This window comes from Camellia sinensis, chromosome 3, assembly GCF_055761805.1.
Source record: "Camellia sinensis isolate YWXY chromosome 3, ASM5576180v1, whole genome shotgun sequence".
In the NCBI taxonomy this organism is placed as follows: Eukaryota; Viridiplantae; Streptophyta; class Magnoliopsida; order Ericales; family Theaceae; genus Camellia; species Camellia sinensis.
The window spans coordinates 198,217,265-198,238,565 of NC_138963.1; the positions used below are offsets into that span (position 1 = coordinate 198,217,265).

General features: G+C 37.0%; 2 protein-coding genes across 4 annotated transcripts; one reads left to right on the forward strand and one right to left on the reverse strand.

Moving 5' to 3' along the window:
* Nucleotides 1–1,778: 1,778 nt before the first annotated feature.
* LOC114287865 (uncharacterized) lies at nucleotides 1,779–2,975 on the forward strand. The gene has a single exon (XM_028231312.2). It carries the CDS (start codon nucleotides 1,855–1,857, stop codon nucleotides 2,842–2,844), a length of 990 nt encoding a protein of 329 aa, XP_028087113.2. The 5' UTR covers nucleotides 1,779–1,854; the 3' UTR covers nucleotides 2,845–2,975.
* Nucleotides 2,976–4,555: 1,580 nt separating this feature from the next.
* LOC114287848 (NADH dehydrogenase [ubiquinone] iron-sulfur protein 4, mitochondrial) lies at nucleotides 4,556–15,650 on the reverse strand. 3 transcript variants are annotated; one of them, XR_014365085.1, is made up of 7 exons: nucleotides 15,332–15,650; nucleotides 14,286–14,374; nucleotides 12,723–12,852; nucleotides 11,170–11,350; nucleotides 9,954–9,998; nucleotides 5,303–5,332; nucleotides 4,556–4,807 (listed from the first exon to the last, which is right to left on the reverse strand). XR_014365085.1 is itself a non-coding variant. In XM_082921862.1 (5 exons), the coding sequence occupies exons 1-5, from the start codon at nucleotides 15,497–15,499 to the stop codon at nucleotides 4,754–4,756; spliced, it is 471 nt and encodes a 156-aa protein (XP_082777988.1). In that variant the 5' UTR covers nucleotides 15,500–15,650; the 3' UTR covers nucleotides 4,556–4,753. The 3 variants fall into 3 exon arrangements, 1 of the variants encoding a protein (XP_082777988.1); XR_003638040.2 differs by lacking the exon at nucleotides 9,954–9,998; XM_082921862.1 differs by lacking the exons at nucleotides 9,954–9,998; nucleotides 11,170–11,350.
* Nucleotides 15,651–21,301: the final 5,651 nt, after the last annotated feature.

Below are 21,301 nucleotides of genomic sequence, written 5' to 3' on the forward strand. Positions count from 1 at the left end.
AAAGACAAAATAAACTATTTTAGTCATAACAAACAAAATATCACATCTAATCCATAATCATTATACCATTCTCTCACAAAAAAAGTCAAAAAAATTCTTCTCAAATCAAATTTTTTAACCCAAATTAAAATACCTAAAAAAACTAAAACATTTAAAAGTCAACCCCACTTCCCAAGGAGGCTAAAGCAACCAATAACTTCTCAAAAGCGACAACCAAAGGAAAAAAGAGCAATGCGGACCAAACCAATCCTGATAGGTGCTCGCACGCATGGAGGCCTAACCTCAACACGTGTTACGATTTGAAAATGCGCTCTCCCACCTTTCCCTCATTCGGTGCAATCGGAGTTGCCGCCCACCGCCTGATTGGAGCGTTGTCAGAAACAGCCCAACTCAACCCAAAAGGATTAGCAGTGCGTTTAGTATAGTAGTGACTATTATGTTTTAATTTGAAATATATTATAAATTTATTTTTATAATTTGAACTGTTTATTTTATAAAATTTGTTAAGTATTTTGTATTTATCAAAAATATATTAATTAGATATCAATAATTATATAATTGATAATCAAAAAAATAAACAATAAATTTTTCTTTTGAGAAATAACATAAAAGATATACAATTCGATCATATAATTATTAATATTCGATTAATATGATTTTTGATAGGCATAAAGTACTCAATAAATCATACAAAATGAATGGTTTGGATCATAAAAATAAGCCCTTAATACACCTCAAATTAAGACACAACAGTTACTGTTATGCTAAAGACACAGCAGTAACTCTTAATGCACTCCAAAACACATTCAAAACAAAACAAAAACAAAAGAAACCCTACAAACACAAATCGTTTAAAAATTATAAATAACTAGCATACAAAATTTTTGTACCTAATAATAGCTCAATCACATTTTTATATAAATCTTCCTGTCAAGTATTTCTAAATAATAAAAAAAAAAAGACAAAATGAATAGATCTCCAAATTATAATCACTAAATTCAAATACTTTTTATAAATTTTATAATACTAGTTATTTTATTTTTATTTTTTTTACAATTTTTTAAAACACTTTTTATCAAATTTTTAATATTTGTTAACATTTGACTTTTTAAAATCAATAATCATTTATAAGTAGACCATAAGTTGGTTAAAGTAATCTTAATATTTGCTTTAAAAAAATCTTGTGTTGTAAACATTGATTTACTCCTACTTTTATAATACCAATTTTACAAGTATGGCATTATTTGTTTTTATTTTTCAATTTTGGTGCTTTAACAGTCGAATTACCCATACAATATATATCTATCTATACTATTATATATGTGAAAATTTTACTTTAGTCTTTTGAAGCCTACCCTCTCTTTTTGTCAAGTAAATTTTTTTATATGAAAAAAAAAATTATAAAGTAAAGTGCACAAAATTTAAACATAAAATCTTGAATTTGAAAAATAAAATATCTTAATTACTTGATCAATAAACACTATATATATTTTTAATTCAAAATTAAAATTTATATTTCACAAATTTAATAGCACACGCTTACACCCCTAGGACGTAACATGTGTAAGCATGCAATGTCCCATTAGTTAACACGGTGGAATCCCACATGTCTCTATAACCCTGTAAGTTCCTCACTCAAACACGTAACCCCACGTACATTTCCAAGTGTCACCTTCTCCTCCCTCTTTCCCTCACGTTTGCCCACCTCTCATTGGCCAAACCCCCCTCACTCCCCCACTCTTCTATAACCACCCCCCACCACCCCCACCCCCACCTCTCAACCCCAAAATCTCTCTCTCTCTCTCTCTCCATAACAGCAACTTCAAGCTCCTAGAGCTCACTTCACTCAAAAAAATGATTCAGGCCCTGAATCCTCACTCCACATCCAAAACAGCTGAAATAATGTCTAGATACAGACCCATTGCTCCAAGGCCAGACACTTCCACAAACCCCATCTCTGATGATACATCATCTTTATCCCAAAAGATCCAAAACTCTCCTTACCTCCGCAAAGTATGGCCTCATTTGCAGGCCAGACCGACCCGAACCCGGAAGAGAGGACGAACATCGCTCGCTCCTCCAGCCATCAAGCGACCAAAGACCCAACATCTCTTCACCCTTTCTCCTCCTCCACCTCCCCAAAACTCATCCATGCATGGCTTTTCTTCCCATGCCCTCCAATTCAATACCCTTCCTCAACCTTCTTCAAGCTTGGTCACTCTTCCTCTCCGCCCAGAAATAGATTTAAACAGGGTGGTTGATGATGTACCAGAAGAGAAGGATTTCCTACAGCAGTTTCAACCGGCAGGAGGACCCATCCGCGTCATAACACCGCAGCCGGTTCGCCCAGTTGGCTCGAGCATAACCGTCGGATCCATAAACAAAGACGCAGACCTAAACCCGGGTGCTCGAGTTCCAAAGAAACGAGAGGAGGTTGAGGAAGAGGTTGAGTCCGAGGCCTTGCCGGCTGTTGTGTCAGACTCGAACAACAAAGTGAGGCTGGCGAACTCGGCTTATAAGGAGATGGTGGGTCAACCAGAGTGTTCGTGGCTTGATTCTATGGTTGTTGCATGCGAGGGAAGGCATGGAGGCAGTGCATGCAAGAGGATCTGTGGGGAGGTCGTGCTTCGATTCTCGGAGACAAGTAGTGTCCCCGTGTCGTCTTCGCCGAATGGGTTTTCTTGCTCGGCGAAAATAGAGTGGGGAAGCAATGGGAAGAAGAACAGCAGCTCAGTCCATGCTTTCTGTGATGTTATGAGGTTATGTTGTGAGTCGAAGGACTACCACTTTGCTTGGAGGTTCCATACTACCAGAGAGGCTTCTCAGTCTGGATCAAACGCTTGAAGTTGCTAATTTACATCTAATATAATATAATATATTATATATATACATATCTTTTTGGTAAGTAGTCAGTAACTTAGAAGTTAGAAGTTGCTACATAATCATACCAATAATGAAGAAGAGAACTTTTGCTAGCCTCTTAATGGTTGGATTGATAGAGCCCACTTCTTTTTTTTATTTATAAATGCTAAAAGTAAATAATTTTTTTTTAAAAATATTTATCACTAGACATGAATACATGATTACATATATATTTATTACAGTAAAGCACATTATTGAATATAGTGCAAAGAAAATATAGGCCTTTTGCGAAAATTTCAAAACTCAATTTCATTTGGTTTGAGCTTGGTGTTTAATCAACGTTTTTAACTCACTTTTGAAAATATGTCTACTCGTGGACGTCCGGTACCGGAACAGTGTTTGTCCCTCGAACGTTTAGTCGGTTGACCGAAAACAACGTTTGTATTTTTTTTTTGCAATTGGTACTTATTATTTTTTTATATTTTAAATAAAAAATATTTTTAAATTTTTTTTAAAATATTTTTTAGGAATTTTGAATTGTGAATTTGATTATGAGTTGTAAATTTTTTAATCAAATAATTTTTCTAATTTCAAAAATTCAAAACTCTTTCAAAAATTCAATTTAAAACTCTTTTCAAATCTCATAACCAAACAAATTCTCTTTTCAAATCATAATTTCAAAACTCATAGACTCAAAATACAATTCTATTTTTAAATTATAATTTTAATACTTACAAACTCAAAATACAACCTTATTCTCAAATCATAATTTTAAAATTCTACCCAACACTACATAAATTTTCTTTGTGTATAGCATTTTTTTCCCCTCAAAACATATTATCAATTGATAAAGAACCTTCAAAGATGTTGGGTTTACATAGGAGGTCGAGTTCTTAATTGTTTATTCATTTTAATTAAACAAATAATGTACTTTTTTATAAAAAAATATTTTCATTAAAAAAATGAATTATAAAATCAATTTTTTCACAAATTAAAAATATAAACAATAATAGAAAAAGATATAAACAATTTTTAAGGATGCATAAAATTAAAAATAAAATAAAAATGCGTAGTATTATTGATTAATAAATAGTTTCTTAAAAGGTCAGGTTCACATAGCAATGTTATGCAAGGATTATCAATCAATAAATAGTTTTGAAAGGAGGACAAACCACCCTTAAAGGGTGGTTTAGAATATTTTAAATAAGCGTACTTTTTAACTTTTTATGAAATATGAATTGAGTTTGAAGTGATTTAATAGAGAGATAATGTGACTTAAATAAGATGATGTGATTTAAATAGGATACTGACTTTTTGACTTTTTTAGGCCAAGTTTGGAAAGTCCCAAATAATCCATCTTTTTATCTTTTTTCCATCACATCACCTCTCTACTTTTCTACACATCTTTTCGTAAAAAGACAAAAAGTGCACTTATTTAGGTCATCTCAAACAACTCCTTAGTATATACCAAACAAGGCCTTAGGCTTGAGTGAAAAACAAGAGTAACGTTAGATCATATATTGAATTGTGTAAATCAATATTACAAAAATAAAGTGGTGACACCTAAGGATGGTGTTTACAGATTCCTTTAAAATAATTTCCTTTTTCACAAAGAGAGTAAATATTATAATCATGATATTATATGTTGAATAGTGAAAGATGAAGAATATTCAAAAAAAAAAAAAAAAATCAATTGACTAATGACACTAAATATATTCTAGAAATATAACTTTTTCACTTACTATAAAAACATAACCATTTCACTTAATATTTATTCTAGAAAGAATTGATTAAGATTATTTGCAGACAAGTAGGAGTGTGTAGCATTCTTATCTTATTAAATTGCATCCTCAAAAGCATTTTGAGAATGGGGGAGAGAGTTTTTGCAAAATTACGATTCAGTTTTCCTCAGTCTTTTGCTGGGCTTGTCTGCATATGCTTTTACCTGCAAGCAAGCAACGGCAAAAACACACGATTATTGTTGATAAGTAAACTAAACCAAATATTTGCCTAATCCACACATGTGATTTAAAGATTACCAAACCAAACTCTGTCCTAATCAAATAGGGTAAGCTATATGAACATTTTTTTGCCATTATGTTCAGTCAAGAATGGCAAATTAAATAAATTTAGTATTTATTTATTTATTTTACTACCGCATCAAAAGACATTTTAAGTCTTCGCTGCCCGTAACGTTTAAAAAAAGCAGTTGGAAGTATGAGAGAGGAACTTCTCAGTTGTACAAAGTGAAAAATTAAGGCATAAATAAATTTTTGAACCAGCCCATTTAAAGCTGAAAGAAAATAAGTTTTCCTCTCATAATGAACATATAAAATATCACTTGTTTTTCCACATAAAACAAATACTTGCCTAATCAAAATTTCTGTAACAGAACTACTCATTTTCATTCTCTAAATAAGTTGGAAAAAGAATCACTTACCTTCAAAAGGGGGGTGTGGCGCTTCTTGACCTGCATACAAACATGAACTGTGTCAATAATGTTTATGTCACAACCCAAATCCGTCCCTAAAAGTTGGATCCGTGACCGGCCCGTACATAGGCCTCAAAACTGAATTTAGAATAATATTTAAACACATGCGGAGCCTTAAGCGGAAGCAATATCAATAAAAGACAACATCTATTGAGCTTGTGCATACATGATGACTTAATTAGATTCAAGTATTTAAATATATTCCCAGAGTTACACATACAATCACAAAATTTATATAGATCTCACACATACTTACATAAGACTTAATTATTTATACGACTCCCAACACAAATTAAGGCCTCAACACGGAGGCGTACCCCAGGCGGCTTAGCAGACAGGTAGACCTCAATACAATTCTAGTGTCAATCTCCGATGGCTCGCGTACATAAATATACATAAAAATGGAGTGAGCAAGGCTCAGTGAATAATAGCAATGTAAGGAGGTGAATTAGACGAGCATAGACTTAGAGAATGTAAATATGTCTCCCAAACCATACACAGATCTTATTCATAATCATATTTTAAAACGGTCTCAGGTCCACATGTAATACAGAACGGTCTCGGGCCCATATATAATACAGAACGGCTTTAAGCCCAGATATGATACAGATCGGCTTTAAGCCCACAGATAATACAGAACGGCTTTAAGCCCAGATATGATACAAAACGGCTTTAAGCCCAAATATGATACAGATCGGCTTTAAGCCCACATATAATACAGAACGGCCTCAGGCCTAACAGATTATACAGAGCGGCCTCAGGCCTAACAGATTATACAGATTGGCCTCGGGCCCATCATTAGCAAAACAGAATGATTCCAGATACACAAAGATATCATTGTTCCATAATGTACATATGTTCTATTTGTTCATTATGAATTAAGATAGTTAACTTTCAGATAACAGAACGTCAGTATTAACTATTAACAGTAAGCAAAACGTACTGCTATAGTACTATTACTCAATAGTGCACAAAGATTTTCCCATGGTTTATTACAAGTCGACATAGTTGTCTTGCGAATAACAGAACGTTAATAATAACTATTAACAGAAGGCAAATGTATCACTGCATTAATAGGGACAGAGCAATTCACATCATAACAGCCTCGGGCCCACGTCTATTACTAGGGATGGAACAACCTTAGGTCCATATCAAAACCATTATTCAATCGTATCCATTAATTTATTCAAAGCACAATATTAATAGAATAGGCCATTCACAAGTAACAATTCATAAATCATGTAAAAATAAATTGATAGAGAGAGAATTACAGAGAATAAATTATATGTATTATGATTGATATTATTGATATTATTGAATGTATACAATGACTCTCCTATATATAGAAGAGAAAAACATACTCACCTACCACACTCAACTCTCACCTAACACACTTACATCTACCTACCACACTCAACTCTCACCTAACACACTCAACTCTACCTACCACACTTACAGCCCCCCTCAAACTCAAGGAGGATAGATACTAACCAACTTGAGTTTGGAGACAGTAACAAAACAGGAAAGTAAACTGATAAATAAACTAAAACAGAATAGGAGACACGGTATGGTCGTGTCAGACCATTGGTGAAGACACTGTATGGTGGTGTCATAACGTTGTAGAGGACACTGTATGGTGGTGTCATAACGTTGTAGAGGACATTGGCTCGTGTCGGACCGATGTAGAAGACAGTTTATGGAGTCTTGCTGGACCCTTGTAGAAACTAACCGGAATCAATGTCGGGACAGTTTACAGAGTCTTGTCGGACCCATGAAGGAGCTAACCGGAATCAATGTCGGGACAGTTTACAGAGTCTTGTCGGACCCCTAAAAAGTCGCACCCTCAAAAGGTGTGCCCAATCTTTCAAAAGGCGTGCCATCAAAAGGCGTGCCCAATCCATAAAAAGGCGTGCCATCAAAAGTTGCGCCCTCAAAAGGCGCGCCCACTTCATCAAAAGTCGTGCCTGACAGAAAGCGTCGAGCCATCAAAAGGTGAGCCGGAGACGCGGCGAGGCACGTGAGCGACAGAGCGGCGTGTCGGCCGCGTCGTCAGTGTCAATATAAACCAATGCGGAGGCGGTGGAAACCAAACCAGACTGAAACCTCTGAACTTGTCATTCTGAAACAATCTATAAATACTCTGTATCCAACCCTTCTCTGAAACACTCAGCAACCCAAAAAACATGGCCTCTTCTTCCCGTTCAGCTACCTAGAACATGGCCTCATCTTCCCGTGGTCTGCTCACTCTCTTTCCCGACCTCAACGAGTCAACAGGAGAGATAACTGGTGCGGTGGCCCATGAACCTCAACCAAACACCTCTGGTTTTGCTCCGTTGAACTTTCCGATGCGGTCGGTGGAGCAAAAAATGGCAGTGCAAACGGATATTGAGGCCAATCAGTATACATTGAAGTCATGTGTGGAAACCATGACTGCAGTCACAAACTTGTCGCACCGGCTGCAGAGTAGGACAAATGAGGTGCAGCAGTTAAACGCCCAACTGGCTCTGCTCCAGCGCATGTATAAGGATGCACGAGCAGAGATAAGTGTGCTAAAGGCGGAAAATAATGAGCTGAAGCGGAAGGCCACCGTTATGTTCCGATTTGGAGGGCCGCCATATACTGTAGTGGAGGAGCAGAGTGGAGTGATCGTGCCCAGTGGAGTGGGAAACACGGAGGCAACACCGTCAAGGGCCGTCCAGGACGGAGGCAAGAAGAAAAAACCGGCGGCAGAGTAGAGAAGGGATAAGGAAAAACTTCCGCCTGTGGGTGGGTGTTTGTGGGTGTTGTTTGTTTGTTTGTTTTTTTTTTTTTTTTTTTTTTGGTGTGTGTGTAAAATTGTGATCGGGGTGGATCCCAAAGTTGAATAAAATATGATGTATTGTGCAAATTTGTAAATTGTTTTTGGTTTTTTTTTTTTTTATTTATTTTTTTTTATATATAAAAATATATATATATATATATATATATATATATATATATATATATATATTCTATATACGCTAGTGGGATGAATGATGGGTGGTATGAAAAGATGGGAACAAGCCCATGTGGGTTAGGGAATGGCGATGATAATGTTTTGTGGGTGGTGAAAAAAGTAAAGTGAGAGAGAGAAAATCTATTTCCCGGATTTGAGAGAGAGAGAGAGAGAGTGAAAGAGAGATGGTGACTCAATGAAAACCAGCCAGCCCCATCACCATGCGAAGCTTGAATCTCCATCTTTCACTCATTTCAAGTAAGTTTGGAGAAAAAATGATTGGTCTCTGTAGTCCAATCGATCCATCACGTGTATGTCTGTCATAACCCCGTGTGAATCTGTGATGAGAGAGAGCGAGATTGAAGGCCAAGCTTGTTTGCTGCATGAACTTCTGTCACATTTTGCACATAGGGCCGCCTCATCAGCGCAAAAGATCACAGTTGCTGGAGCTTTCTCACACACATTACACTGGATCTTCATCTTCCTTTTCCCCTGTTTTGATTCTCTTCACTTCTCTCTCTATTTTCAGCAGTCTTTGCAGTAAAGGTTTTCAAGATTTAGGAGATACCCACATGGAGGAAGATGACAAAACAACCTCTAACACTAACCCAGAAAGTATTTTTGCAATCTGTGGTCTTTTTTTTTTTTTTTTTTTTTTTCAAGAAAATCTTGGAGAACTCTGTCAAGACAAAGAAGTGACGCTGATTATGGCCAAAACAGCAATATGAGCAAGGGGGTAGAGAGAGAGAGAGTGAGTGAGGTCGGAGTTGAGGGAGCTCCGGTTCTCGAGGGTTTTGAACACAAAATGGGAAATTGTATTGCTATTTGCAAGCCCAATAGCAACAAATCTGGTTCTGAATCAGCTGCAGACACGCATCGGAAAGTTCTACAGGTTGTAAAGACAGACGGAAAAATATTGGAGTTCAAATCACCAATCACTGTGAAGGACTTTCTGGAAAAAATTTCTGGGTTTTCCGTTGCTGTTTCACAAATACTTTCCAAGCCTCTGCCTCCCTCTTATGAGTTGAAGCTAGGAAAAACATATCATCTTCCATGCAACAGAATGTGGTGGAGATATGGAAGGAGAGAACCAGCCCGAGAGAGGAGAGAGAGGTTGGCCTCTCTGTCTGGCTATGCTGGGTGTCCCGCCTGCATGGTGTGTGTGTGTGTTTTGCCCATCATTGTTGCAGACATGGTGTTCGACGAAATGTCCCAGAGGGATTTTGGATTTGCTTCGGCGAAGTGGTGAAGAAGAGTGAAGGTATGTGTAGAGAATTTTAGCGGACTAGGTTGAGGTCCGGCGGGCGGCCAAGGCGAGGTTGCCGCCCGCCGGTGAAGCGAAAAAATACTAAGTTCTTAACTTGACTCTGATACCATGTAAAAATAAATTGATAGAGAGAGAATTACAGAGAATAAATTATATGTATTATGATTGATATTATTGATATTATTGAATGTATACAATGACTCTCCTATATATAGAAGAGAAAAACATACTCACCTACCACACTCAACTCTCACCTAACACACTTACATCTACCTACCACACTCAACTCTACCTACCACACTTACAAATCATAATCACAGGAAGTAAGTGAAACATATCGTTACACTACTATTACTCACAGCGATCGGCTCCCGGTAGTACTGGGACGATATCCTCGTCTCGACCTACAACACAGTGCACCACACATAATATGAGATTATAACCGATCCTTTACTTATTCTCTTTGATAATTTAATCAATTAGCCATGGTGGTACCAAGCTCATTATTCCTTAATAAATTATAATCCATGTCTTAGAAAATGGGAGGAATCGATGGAAAATGGTTTAGGTAAAGAAATGGTACAAAATCGGTTGACAGAAAGTGAATAACTCTCACTAATTTGGGCATATCTATTTCTGTACTTAGAATTTGGGAGTGAGACCACCACCATTGGAATCTAGACTTCCGGCGCTTGATTTTAGGCTCAAGAATCACTCAAAACGGAGTCCGGATGCAAAAGATATGCTTGTTCAAAGTTGGCTGGACAGAGCTGTCCCCGCACGTGCGGGAACAGGGCCGCACGTACGGGACTACGTGCTTTTTAGCAGATTCAAATTTGGTTTTGGGACTGGACTGCCGCACGTGCGGGAAGACCCGCCGCACGTGCAGCTCTGGGCAGTTTTCAGTCCGAAAAAGGCTTCTTGATTTGGACCTTCTCATTTTCAAAGTTAAACCTCAAATTCATGTAAATCAAAGCCCAAAACCCTTTAATACATGATAAATTTCACATTATTAACTTCCCTCAAACATCATAACCTCAAAATACTACTCAATTCCCAAGCACAAGAACAAAATTAAGATTTAAAACACAAGAGCATAAAATAGCCATGGTTTGGGGTTCAAAGCTCACATCTTTCATATTTATATATATCCTCATTCATATATAGCTAATTATGCAAAACCTCAATATTGGAGCTCAACTTCCCATAATCAACCTCAAGATAAACAAATATAAAGAATTTAACTCTTCAATTAAGCAACTCTTATGCTGTGTTTGGTTGGGGGATTTGGGGAGGGATTTGGAAAGGGAAAGGGAAAAGGTGTGTGAAACTATGTGAAATATGGGTATATTTTTTTCACATTTCACCTACCTTTTCTATTTCCCTTTCCAAATCACTCCTCAAATCCCTCAACCAAACACAACATTAAGGAATCAAGGTTCAATTTCTTGAAGAGAGTTCATTTCATTCATAATCCAAAACTCCAATTCATCTATATATTACATCTTCCAAATCAATCCTTGATTTCATGTAATTGATGCTTTAATCATAAGGATTCAAGATAGATGGTCATACCTTAGTTCAATCTTTGTCTTTCTTTTAGTTTCCTTCAATTTCCCCAAGCTTCCATGGATGGTGAGCTCTCTTTCTCTCTTGGAGAGCTGCCTCTCTCCTTTGCTCTCCATTCTCTCGGTTCTCTCCCTCAGATATTTTATTTGACTTCAAAGTGATGAGTTCCACCACTCATATGGCACATCTATACATATACATATACACACATAAACTTAACACAATAGGGAGAGCCAAACACGGCCTTACGAATCGCAATGAAATCAAATTTCAATTAAACCTTCCAGATGACTCTAAAAATTGAGCTGATCATAAATATGTCCTCTGTTTTGGTTTCTGAAGCCTTTAAGGCCTTCAATTTTCAATACCAAGTTAACCACCCAAACGTGCATTAACAAATCAGACAAATTAGATTTCCAATTAATTTTTCCAAATAATTCTAAAAATTCCCATTAACATACACAAATACTCAATTTTGATTTCTGAACCTGTAAAGGTCGGTAATTTCAATTTTAAAGCTGTAACTCAACAGATAATGCTACAATTCAAACAGATATCATTAAATTAAAATGCATTAACCCACACGGATATAAAAGTAATTTCGGATACGGATTTTGGGGTCGTTACAGTTTAGCACTGGAAAGAAAGATCGAATACCTTGTATGTTCAAAATGATACTTCATGGAACATTCGTGAGGATAGGCCATGATAATAGTAATCCTTACAAGTTCATATGATGGAGATAGAGTATGTAGCGTTGACTTTTAACACTTTAGTTGAAATAAGGAAGGAAATATTTTCTTTATGCTAACAACTTTATAACATAAAATGGTGTCGAATAAATCAAATGTATATAGGTTGATAGTAAGCACCTTACTTGAAATGAGTTTGAACTTGAGAAATTGTAATGTAAAGTTAGAGCTACTCTTCTACTACATGAACAAGGGTCAACCCAAAAGCTAGAGCAGTGGGAGAGAATCAGTATTCTAAAAGCCCTAACCCTCAAATGGGACAATCATTTTTTGCATTCTTTTCTTGCATGTTATGTTGCCTCCATAGTTTTCATTTTATATCTTAAGCCATCTACTTTAACATAAAAGCTTTAAATTCAACAGCATACACTTCGAAAGCACAGTTCTGTGAAGCCTTCCTTCCAATATGCACTTTATCACCCAAACTCAGTGAAATGAATAAATCAAGTTGCCAGGAATGTAATAAATGATCAACAAACACTTTAGGTTTAGGGACACCTCAGTTTCTTTATGGTGTTACATGCTATCACCTTCTTAATGTTACCCAGTCAGAATCTTCATGGGATTAGTGTGCTAGAGATGCATGCATATCCATAATAAGAAGGCTACGAAGTTCTGAAGTGTAGAACTCAAGGAAAACAAGGTGACATTATAGGGATTATTAAATGAAGATATGCAAAGGTACTTATTAAATAAGTAAAGCTCACAAGGGAGATAAACAACAACAAAGAATAAACTACAGAGAGAGTCATATTTTTTAAACTTGAACAACATATCTGCACAACAATACTGTATACAAGAACATACCACATATTCCCAGCCGTGTTTTTCAGCAAATGCCTTAGCTGCTTCTTCACTGTCAAAACTGAGTCCGGCATCGCCAACATTAGCATATGGGTCTCCAGTAGATGTCCAACCCATCAATGGATTCTCCCACCTCAAAAAATATGCCAACACCACTCTCATTAATATTTATAAGAGGTACTGAACTCAGAGGCAGTTGAAAAAAATATAATAAAAAAGAAAAAATAAATTCAATCCATGGACAACACTGCAAATGTTTCTTAAGATAAATACAGAGTTAATTCTTCCACATACTTTTTTTTAGATTTAGATTTTGTTGAGCATATGGATTAGTGTTGCCATATAGGCCTATGGTTATTTTTGTATACAGCCTGTGCATATGGGTTGTCATCCATTGTGGTGTGCAACTGTGCATTCTAATAAAATTTTGGCTCTTACTATTCTCTGGGCTGGGCTGGCCTCTGTGGAGCAAGGTAGAACTACTTAAAACATTAGATAGCTGTATTTGCTCTGGCAAAAATGGAATATGCCCTAGCTGTAGGGGGTATCTAATATATAAATACTTATTATGAAAAAAATGTTGAAGGTATCATAATATATTTTTTCTTATTTATTTTATTCAAACAAAATAATTAAAAAAATTAAATTGAAAAGTCAATTGACTTCTCAATCATTGCTAACAAGTTCATTGTTGAAGCAAAATGGATTGGGTTACTGTCACATAACATAACTCAATTAAAAATCAATCACTTTCATCAAGTATTACTTAAAGTTTTATTTTAGAAACAAAATCTAATACATCACTTAATTAATGTTGAAGTTTTTAATTGAAAAGTTCATAAATATTATTAAATGCCATCAGAACTACATGCTCTCTAGGTAATTTGAAGGAGGATAGAAGTATTGGCATCTTCTTATTGTCTTCCTTGTTTCTTTTCTTTTTTTTTCTTTTTTTTTTTTTTTTGATCAGCAACAAAAGGAATGTTATTAATGAATAAAAATCTTCTCATTTTCTTCTTGAACTATTACCCACCCCCTCTCCCCCTTTGTACACTTATTTTGTATGACAATAGAAGTCTCTCTCTCTAAATGACGCCAAAAGTTTTGGCATCTTCTCCTTGTTGAATTAGTACTCGCACTCTATTGAATTAATTTAAAGGGTGCAACAACTTGGATGAGAGGAAATTTAAAAAATTAAAAAAATTGTCCTTTTGCATATAATTGTAGTAAATTTCAACAAGGTGCACCCTTATCCAATAATAAATGTGGATGTGAAAACCTACTACGAATTTTACCATAGGACTATATAAATGCAAGATGATATATCCCATACAATAAAAAGAAGAAACTACTCAATCAAACTAACTTGTAATTTATGAATCAATTAAATAAATTGAAGCCGATAAACTTATAAAAGAATATAAATTGAAGCTGAAAAACAGAAACATCTTGCTTTAGGCTTAGGACTTCAAGGTGCAATGCCTGCAGAATTAATCAATTAAACACATTTTCATCTGTAACAGGTTACTACAAGTGGTAAGTTAAAAAGGAAACAACAGGGCATACTTCTGTGTAGACAAAAAGTTGATTTTCCACCTCCCAACTTTTCCAGAGCCTTGTTGTGTTGCAGTACGAGCGGGTGAATAAATCACAACCTGCCACAAGTAGATGAAAAATTACATCAAAAATATTCAATGCATATGCAAATTTGGAAATAACTCATTTGTAACTTAGTAAATTTTGAGTTGGTTACTTCAGAATGAAATAATTCGATTTGGCCAACGAAACAGGCTCTCAGTTATGCACAAGTAGCAAATGCCCATATTGGGAGAAAATCTATCAAAGGCTTGTTGTCTTTAATAGATGTACTTTATACAACTATTGGCTGTTGCCTTTAGTGGTATCTCTCATCATCCCCGAATGTGGAAGTGAGGTTCAAATCCCAGTTGGCTATTAGTGTATTTGTGTCTAACTCACTTACTTAAAAAAGAACATAAGGCATAATTTCATAATTGAATTATTAAAATTAATCTTTAATTGCATAAATGGAATTTGGAAAAAAAAACACACACACAAACACATATGGGCCACGCACACGCGCACAGATACACCCCTTTTTAGCTAGCAGTGGTTAGCACACTTAGCTTTCATTCATCAATATTGCATTCCAAACACTGAAGTTGTATATGGATTTTGGAAACAAACCACACACTCTAAGCCATCAACACAAAGCAACACAAAGGAAACAATCACAATCCCCAATGTAATGACAGAACAATGGTAGTCAATGAGCAGAAAAACTAAACCCACAAAAGTTAGATCAAAATTAGATCAAATTCAATTCATAAGTAATAGCTTAATCTGAAAAAATAAGAGATATTTGTGATGCACTAAATCAAAAAAATCAACCAACAACATCCAAAATGTAGCACTGTGGTTTGTGTAATTGAAATCATGTTCTCATCAATCAAAATGATCAAACATTAAATTCGATCAGAAACCAAAGCAGATTGATATATGTCTATATATGTGAATGGTGATTCGAAATTTAAGGGAAAATGAGAGAGAGAGAGAGAGAGAGAGAGAGAGAGAGAGAGAGGAGATTTACGAACCCTTCTACGGAGGTGTTCTTGGGGAATGCCGGAGACGATTCCGACCTCACCGGGCTTGGTTTCGACCAAGGCGTCCGACGACGAAGACGAGAACGACCTCGTCGATGAGAGAAGAGAATAGAGATGAGGGTTTGCTAAGCTCAGGCTTCGACGCAGAGAGCTCGCCATTTTCAACACCACCAACCGTCTGAGATGATCGGAAAACGATGGAAGAGCGATAGTCTGTTTTCCAGTTCCAGTTCCATTTTCAACTCCACCAACCGTCTCGTTTAGTTTCTTTCATTTGGGCCGGGCAGGGCTTTTACTGGCATAAGGGAATGTTCGGTTGTTTGTTTTTTTTTTTTTTTTTATAACGAATTACTCTGAAATCCTATTTAAAAGAGAAGAAGTATATTTAGAGATTGTTTGAGATGTTCTAAATAAATATATTTTTTGACTTTTTATAAAATGATGTTTAGAAAAATAGAGAGTAGATGTTGATTGATGTGACTCAAAAAAGATAAAAAAATAAAAAATGTGGACTTATTTAGTTTTCCCAAACAAGGCCTTAATCTCATAATCTTTGGTAAACTTTCTAAAGTTTACTATGTATTTTTCTTTTTCGTTCTTCTTTATACATTCGTTCTTCTTTGCCTCTTTCTCTTTTTGATTTTCGGTGACCGACAAGCATGCCTTATTTCTTCTCTTTCTCTGTTAATGTATAGTCACCAGCAATCGACAACTACTATTGATTGGGGTTCATTGGTCCGACTCCTTATTTTACCCTCATTGACGGCGAATGAGATGAGTTTCCAGTGTAAAAGATAAGTATATCTTCTCAAATCTAATGTAGATCTACTCAGATCTATATCAGATCCGACTAGATTCAAACCAAAAATAGTTATCAAAATACAATCTTCTCTCTATATCTTTTTCTCTCCTTCAATATCTCAATTTTTTTTTAAACTTTTCTCTGCTATACATTTCTATTTTCTTGTTTTCTCAAGAAAATTTTCAAGTTATGAACAAGTTGTTTTCGTGTTTTAGTTACAGATGGAGAAAACTATAAAACTTTACAGTTTCAGTTTTTTTGGTGCTGAAATGAATCATGCTTTAAAACTGTAAAATTTTATAGTTTCATAACTGTATGAGAGGGTTCAAGAAACGATGAGATGTTTAGATTCTTCAACAGTCACAACGAAGAACACAAAAGCAAAGAGATGATGGAGATAAGAGATTGAGTGAAGAAGAATACAACGTAGTTAGAGAGAGAATAATTGCATGACTCTCCCATAGATCTCCCGCTTTCACTCTCAAGGTAGATAATAGAGGAGGGAAATTAGTTCTTTCCCAAGAGTTGTCTCTCCAAAATCTAACCCTTGTAAAGTTATTGGTGGGTGTTATTTATATGCACCTTATGATGTAGGATAGAGTCCATGTGCAAGGCACATGGGGAATATTCTCTCTAACCACCATGTCTGATGAGGTGACCTCTCCGAGGATGAGGAAAATCCCGAAGAGGAGATTAACGTCTCAGCGAACCCTTTTTCTTTGCCACACCTAATCAATGATCTCCAATCACCCCAAAGGGCCTAGGTAGTTCTAAAGGATCCCCCCCGCTAATATTGCCGAGTCTCATGGACCCCTCGGGGTCGTGCCACTTCGACCTGAGCATAGGCTAAATCAATCGATGAGTGAATTCATCTTCACCTATTGTCATCGGGGTTCAGGCCCTTTGTTCGGGCTCTAACCTCACTCATGACTCTAGTGGGTTGATCCCGGAATGCTCCAAACCCGCACATGTTTTGGGACTCACCAATGGAGCGACTTTTAGATTGTGATCGAATTTATTCGAAACCTGAGTACCTCGGATCTCTAGGCTTACTCAATACCATTTCGAATCTGGGCCTGAGAAAGTCTTTAAGTTCGTGGATTCGAACTTTTTCAAGGCTTAAAGCGACCTGGCCTGTTTGATGGTGATAAATCCAGGCCCGACAATCTTGGCCTTTTTTGATTGGGCCTAATTAATTTAAATGGGCCCGACTTAACTCCTCTTACATTTTGCCCTTTGCGTGTATGAGAAATTTTAGTTTTCTCAGATATGCATATTTTCACCTCTTCGGCCATGCTTCGCATCATGTCCTCGGGAATATTTTGCCTTGACATGGCTTATGGATAAAGTTGATGACTTACCGTAATTTATGGGTAAAATTGACGATTAATAAGAAATTTTTTTTTTACTTTTTTTTTTTCAAACATCTAAAAATATTTTTTTTTCACTCCATGCAAAAAATAAACCACCCATCATCATTTTTTTATCAACAATGATTCATCCCACTAAAAACATCATCACTAATAGCACTAATGCATTAAAAAAGTAAAAAAATAAGAAAAAAATACAACTCTAAAACCAAAATATCACATCATTAATGACGGGACCCACTGTCATCTAATTAGTGGGAGCACTAATTAGTGCTCCCAAGCATTTTTCTTTTTTTATTCTTAAAAAGATAAGGTCCATATTTTTTTGAGTCAAACTTGGCTTTGCTTTCCCTTCAATACCTTACAAAATTCCAAATCCTCAAATTCTCTGAATATTCGAATATATATCCTTATGCTACATAAAGGACCATCAGCATCATACATTTTGCCTTAAAGAAAGGACAAAATTTCTAGTCCTTATCTTTTTCTCTTTTTTTTTTTTTGCCAAACCCTATTCTCAGCCTACTCTCTCTAGATTGAGAGAACCAACTTTCTTCTTCAACAAGCCAGAGTTACTGCTGTTTGCACACTAACCTCCATCGCAGTTTCAAGCATAGTCGTCGTTTCTGTCACCGAAGACCCATGCCACCTTGCACACCATTGGTGGCCACAGCCTCAGCTATCGTTGGCATCGCGATGTTGTTGGCAACCGCCGGGTCGAGCCAACTCCAGCCTAGCTCACTGTTGGTTGGCTCATTCTTCATACCTGTTGCCTTCAACCCACCGTCAGTCTCTTCCACTGCAACCTCGTCGCCAACCTTGACTGTTGCTCCAGTGCCAACCACATACGTCGTCCACTCAACGTATCGTGTGTGGTCGCCAACTCCTTTGCGGCATCATCACTACTTCCGGCCTTGATTGTCCAGCGCTGACCACTCAATTTGCATTGTTTGTTCATTTCACGCCCGACTCCTGCACCATTACTTCATTCGTCAACCGTAACTGATCATTGACCATGCTGCCCACTCAACGCGTCGTCGGTCTACCCATATCTTTTCTTGCCCACTGCCGGTGCTGTCGTCGATCTACTTCGGCTATCCTTGGTGCTGGTTATACCAATTTTGTGGCCTATTTTCTACTTTCTGCTTTGACTTTAACTCAGCTGAGTTCCACTTTCGTTAGTATAAATCTGTGGGTAAGCTTTTCAAAATATCTTTATTTTGGAGGAAGCCTTTTGTGAAAACCCCTCTTTCTTGCTCTAATATATATATATATATATATATATATATATTTGTGAATCTTGATTTGCTGATTATTGCTCACTGCTTTTCTTAAAAAAATAAAATAAAAATAAGACATGGTTGAACCCTTATTAAATGCTTGGTTATTGAGAGAAGTGAAATGCCCTAATATTGAATTTTACAATTTTGGCCTGAGATGGTTAATATTATTGAACTGTAATTTTGATCTGAAGACACTGTATTTTGAACCCACATCTGAATCCTGAAACCCCTCTGTTGATTTTTTTTTTTTTCTTGAAATAGAGACAAGTCTTGAAGCATTTTTGGTGACTCAAAATCTGACGTTGCTAAAATCATAATGTTAAATGTTTGAATATTGTAATTCTGGGATTTGAAACTTTATTGAGAAGCTTCACTTCAACATAGACAAAACGACTTTGGTCTATTGAATAGAATGAAAAAAAAAGTGCTGTTGTTGTTGATGATACACACATTAATATAGCAATTTGTTGAACTTGAGGATGTTGAGGATTCACTGCCTATGTATATATTGGACCTTGACATTGAATCTTGAACCCATATTGTTGAATTTGGTATAAATAGAATATCTAATACCCCACGGACTGTTTATGTGAGATAGTGACGTCATAATAACTCTTAGAACTATGTATGGTCATTTGTTGGGCTTGTGGATACCCCTCGAAATAGACAATTGATGCCAAAATTCCATTTGAATTCCTATTAATTTGTGTTGCTTCAATTCCAATATTCTGAATTGGATAAGGTTGACTCCTTGTTGTTATGCCTGTTATTTCAGCTATATGTTCCTCGAAGGAAATCTGTCATTTTGGGGTCATCAGAACCAGCTCTTATGAAGGAAAGGGATGTGCCTCTGATGTCCGAGTGAAGGAAATCTCTTTATTTTGGCCGGAAGGACCCATTCTGGCGAGCAGCTATCTCCACCGCCTCTTCTCCATCACCGAAGGGGACTCCATTGTGTCTTTTTGAGGATATTGATTCCAGACATGGGGCCCTCATCTCCTCTTATTCAGTGTTACGATTTAGGGTTAAGCGAGGGGATTTCCCTTACTGTTATCCCTAGTTTAAGACTTTCTCCAACCCTTCCTTTGGTTGGCAGGGGTGGGTCGATGATGTCCTCTCAAATAGGGGCTTCTGTCAAAGGCTTCAGGAGGCCTGGCTATTGATTCCAATGAAGATATCTCGATCTTTATCCATTCACTGCAATAATGCTAACCTTGAAGCCATAGCTCTTCGGTAGAGCACCGAGACACACACTTTCATTCTTAGCCAGCATGAGATGGGGCCCATACTCGAAGATGTGTTCATGTTGCTGGCCCAGAAGTGACTAGCTCTAAGGCCTTCTACCCTTAGCGGATACCCCCTGAAGATGATTCTCTAATCCAATCCCTAAAACAAAATCTTCAAGCTTGTGGTCGGTGGAGTTCTGTATTTGATGGTTCAGCAAGGAGGACCAAACGAGTGAGGGTGGACCGTGCCTCTTACACTGCATAGATTTGCCACTTCTTCAAAGATCTTCAGCCTTCGGCTAGAGATAGTAACCCTGGTTCTTAGGAGTATGAGGTCGGCCCGATGTATGGTTCCAGGCTTTATTTTCTAGGATTTCTGGCTTGCTTCATCTCCTTCTTCATTCTTTCGAGCATACCTCTAGATTCCCTCAATCCTTTTGTCTTCCCACTGGCAGTTAGATTCTTTAAAGGGGATTGGAACCCCTTATCCTCACTATTTATTGGGAACCTGTATTATCAAGTGGATTTGCTACATTGAGACATGGTTCGTTATGTGGGTCGGTATGAGCCTGTCTCTTTCGTCCACAGTCAGTTCCTGCTCTGTTTCTTTTTCGAGAGTTTTCTAAAGTTTGTCCCTGCTCTGATTGTATTCGAGGTAAAAGTTCGCTGAGAGATAGTAGATAAAGAGGGTATCCCTGTGCTTGGTAATGACTGCTTTCGCACATTTGAGAAGGCGAAGACTTGCCAGCCATTGATCACACACTGATTATGCGTCATTTCCACTCCATCCCTGAATACTTGGGTGGATGATCCTCAGCGTTTTGTGGCATGCCCCTATGTATGCCCCCAGTGGGTGTGGCGACGCCACTTATCTATCATGGCTTCTCCCGCCTAGTGTCTTTTCCTTTGCCAAAGGGCATTTTTGCATACCTTGTTGATATGTTGATAATGGTTCATCCCAGTTCGCTACCAGCATGGCATGAGGAAGGCCTTGATAACACAATCTATAGACCTGACAGAGTAGCATGCCAATTTAGATTTGACCAGTGTGCCCCGGGGCCGGTACCTTCGTTGTTGTCTTTTTCAGAAAACTTCGAGCTCTTTACTCGTGAACTTGTACACACCATGCTTCCTGTATCTGGCTCTTTGACGATGTCGAGTTTAAGCCAGGTAAGGGGTTTCACCCTCTCTTTCAGGAGATATTGGCAGAAGAACATTGATGCATTTATTGAGTTTGTCTAGAGTAAACTGACTATATGTCTGCCTTCGCTGATTTATAA

What these genes read in the sequence shown, in the direction of transcription:
- LOC114287865 (XM_028231312.2), top strand. Translation starts at nt 1,855, where the DNA reads ATGATTCAGGCCCTGAATCCTCACTCCACATCCAAAACAGCTGAAATA.
- LOC114287848 (XM_082921862.1), bottom strand. Translation starts at nt 15,499, where the DNA reads ATGGCGAGCTCTCTGCGTCGAAGCCTGAGCTTAGCAAACCCTCATCTC. An exon ending in AAGAACACCTCCGTAGAAGG is followed by an intron (nt 14,375 to 15,331) that starts GTTCGTAAATCT and finishes TACTTGTGGCAG; the next exon opens with GTTGTGATTTATTCACCCGC. An exon ending in GCCACACCCCCCTTTTGAAG is followed by an intron (nt 4,808 to 5,302) that starts GTAAGTGATTCT and finishes GCTTGCTTGCAG; the next exon opens with GTAAAAGCATATGCAGACAA.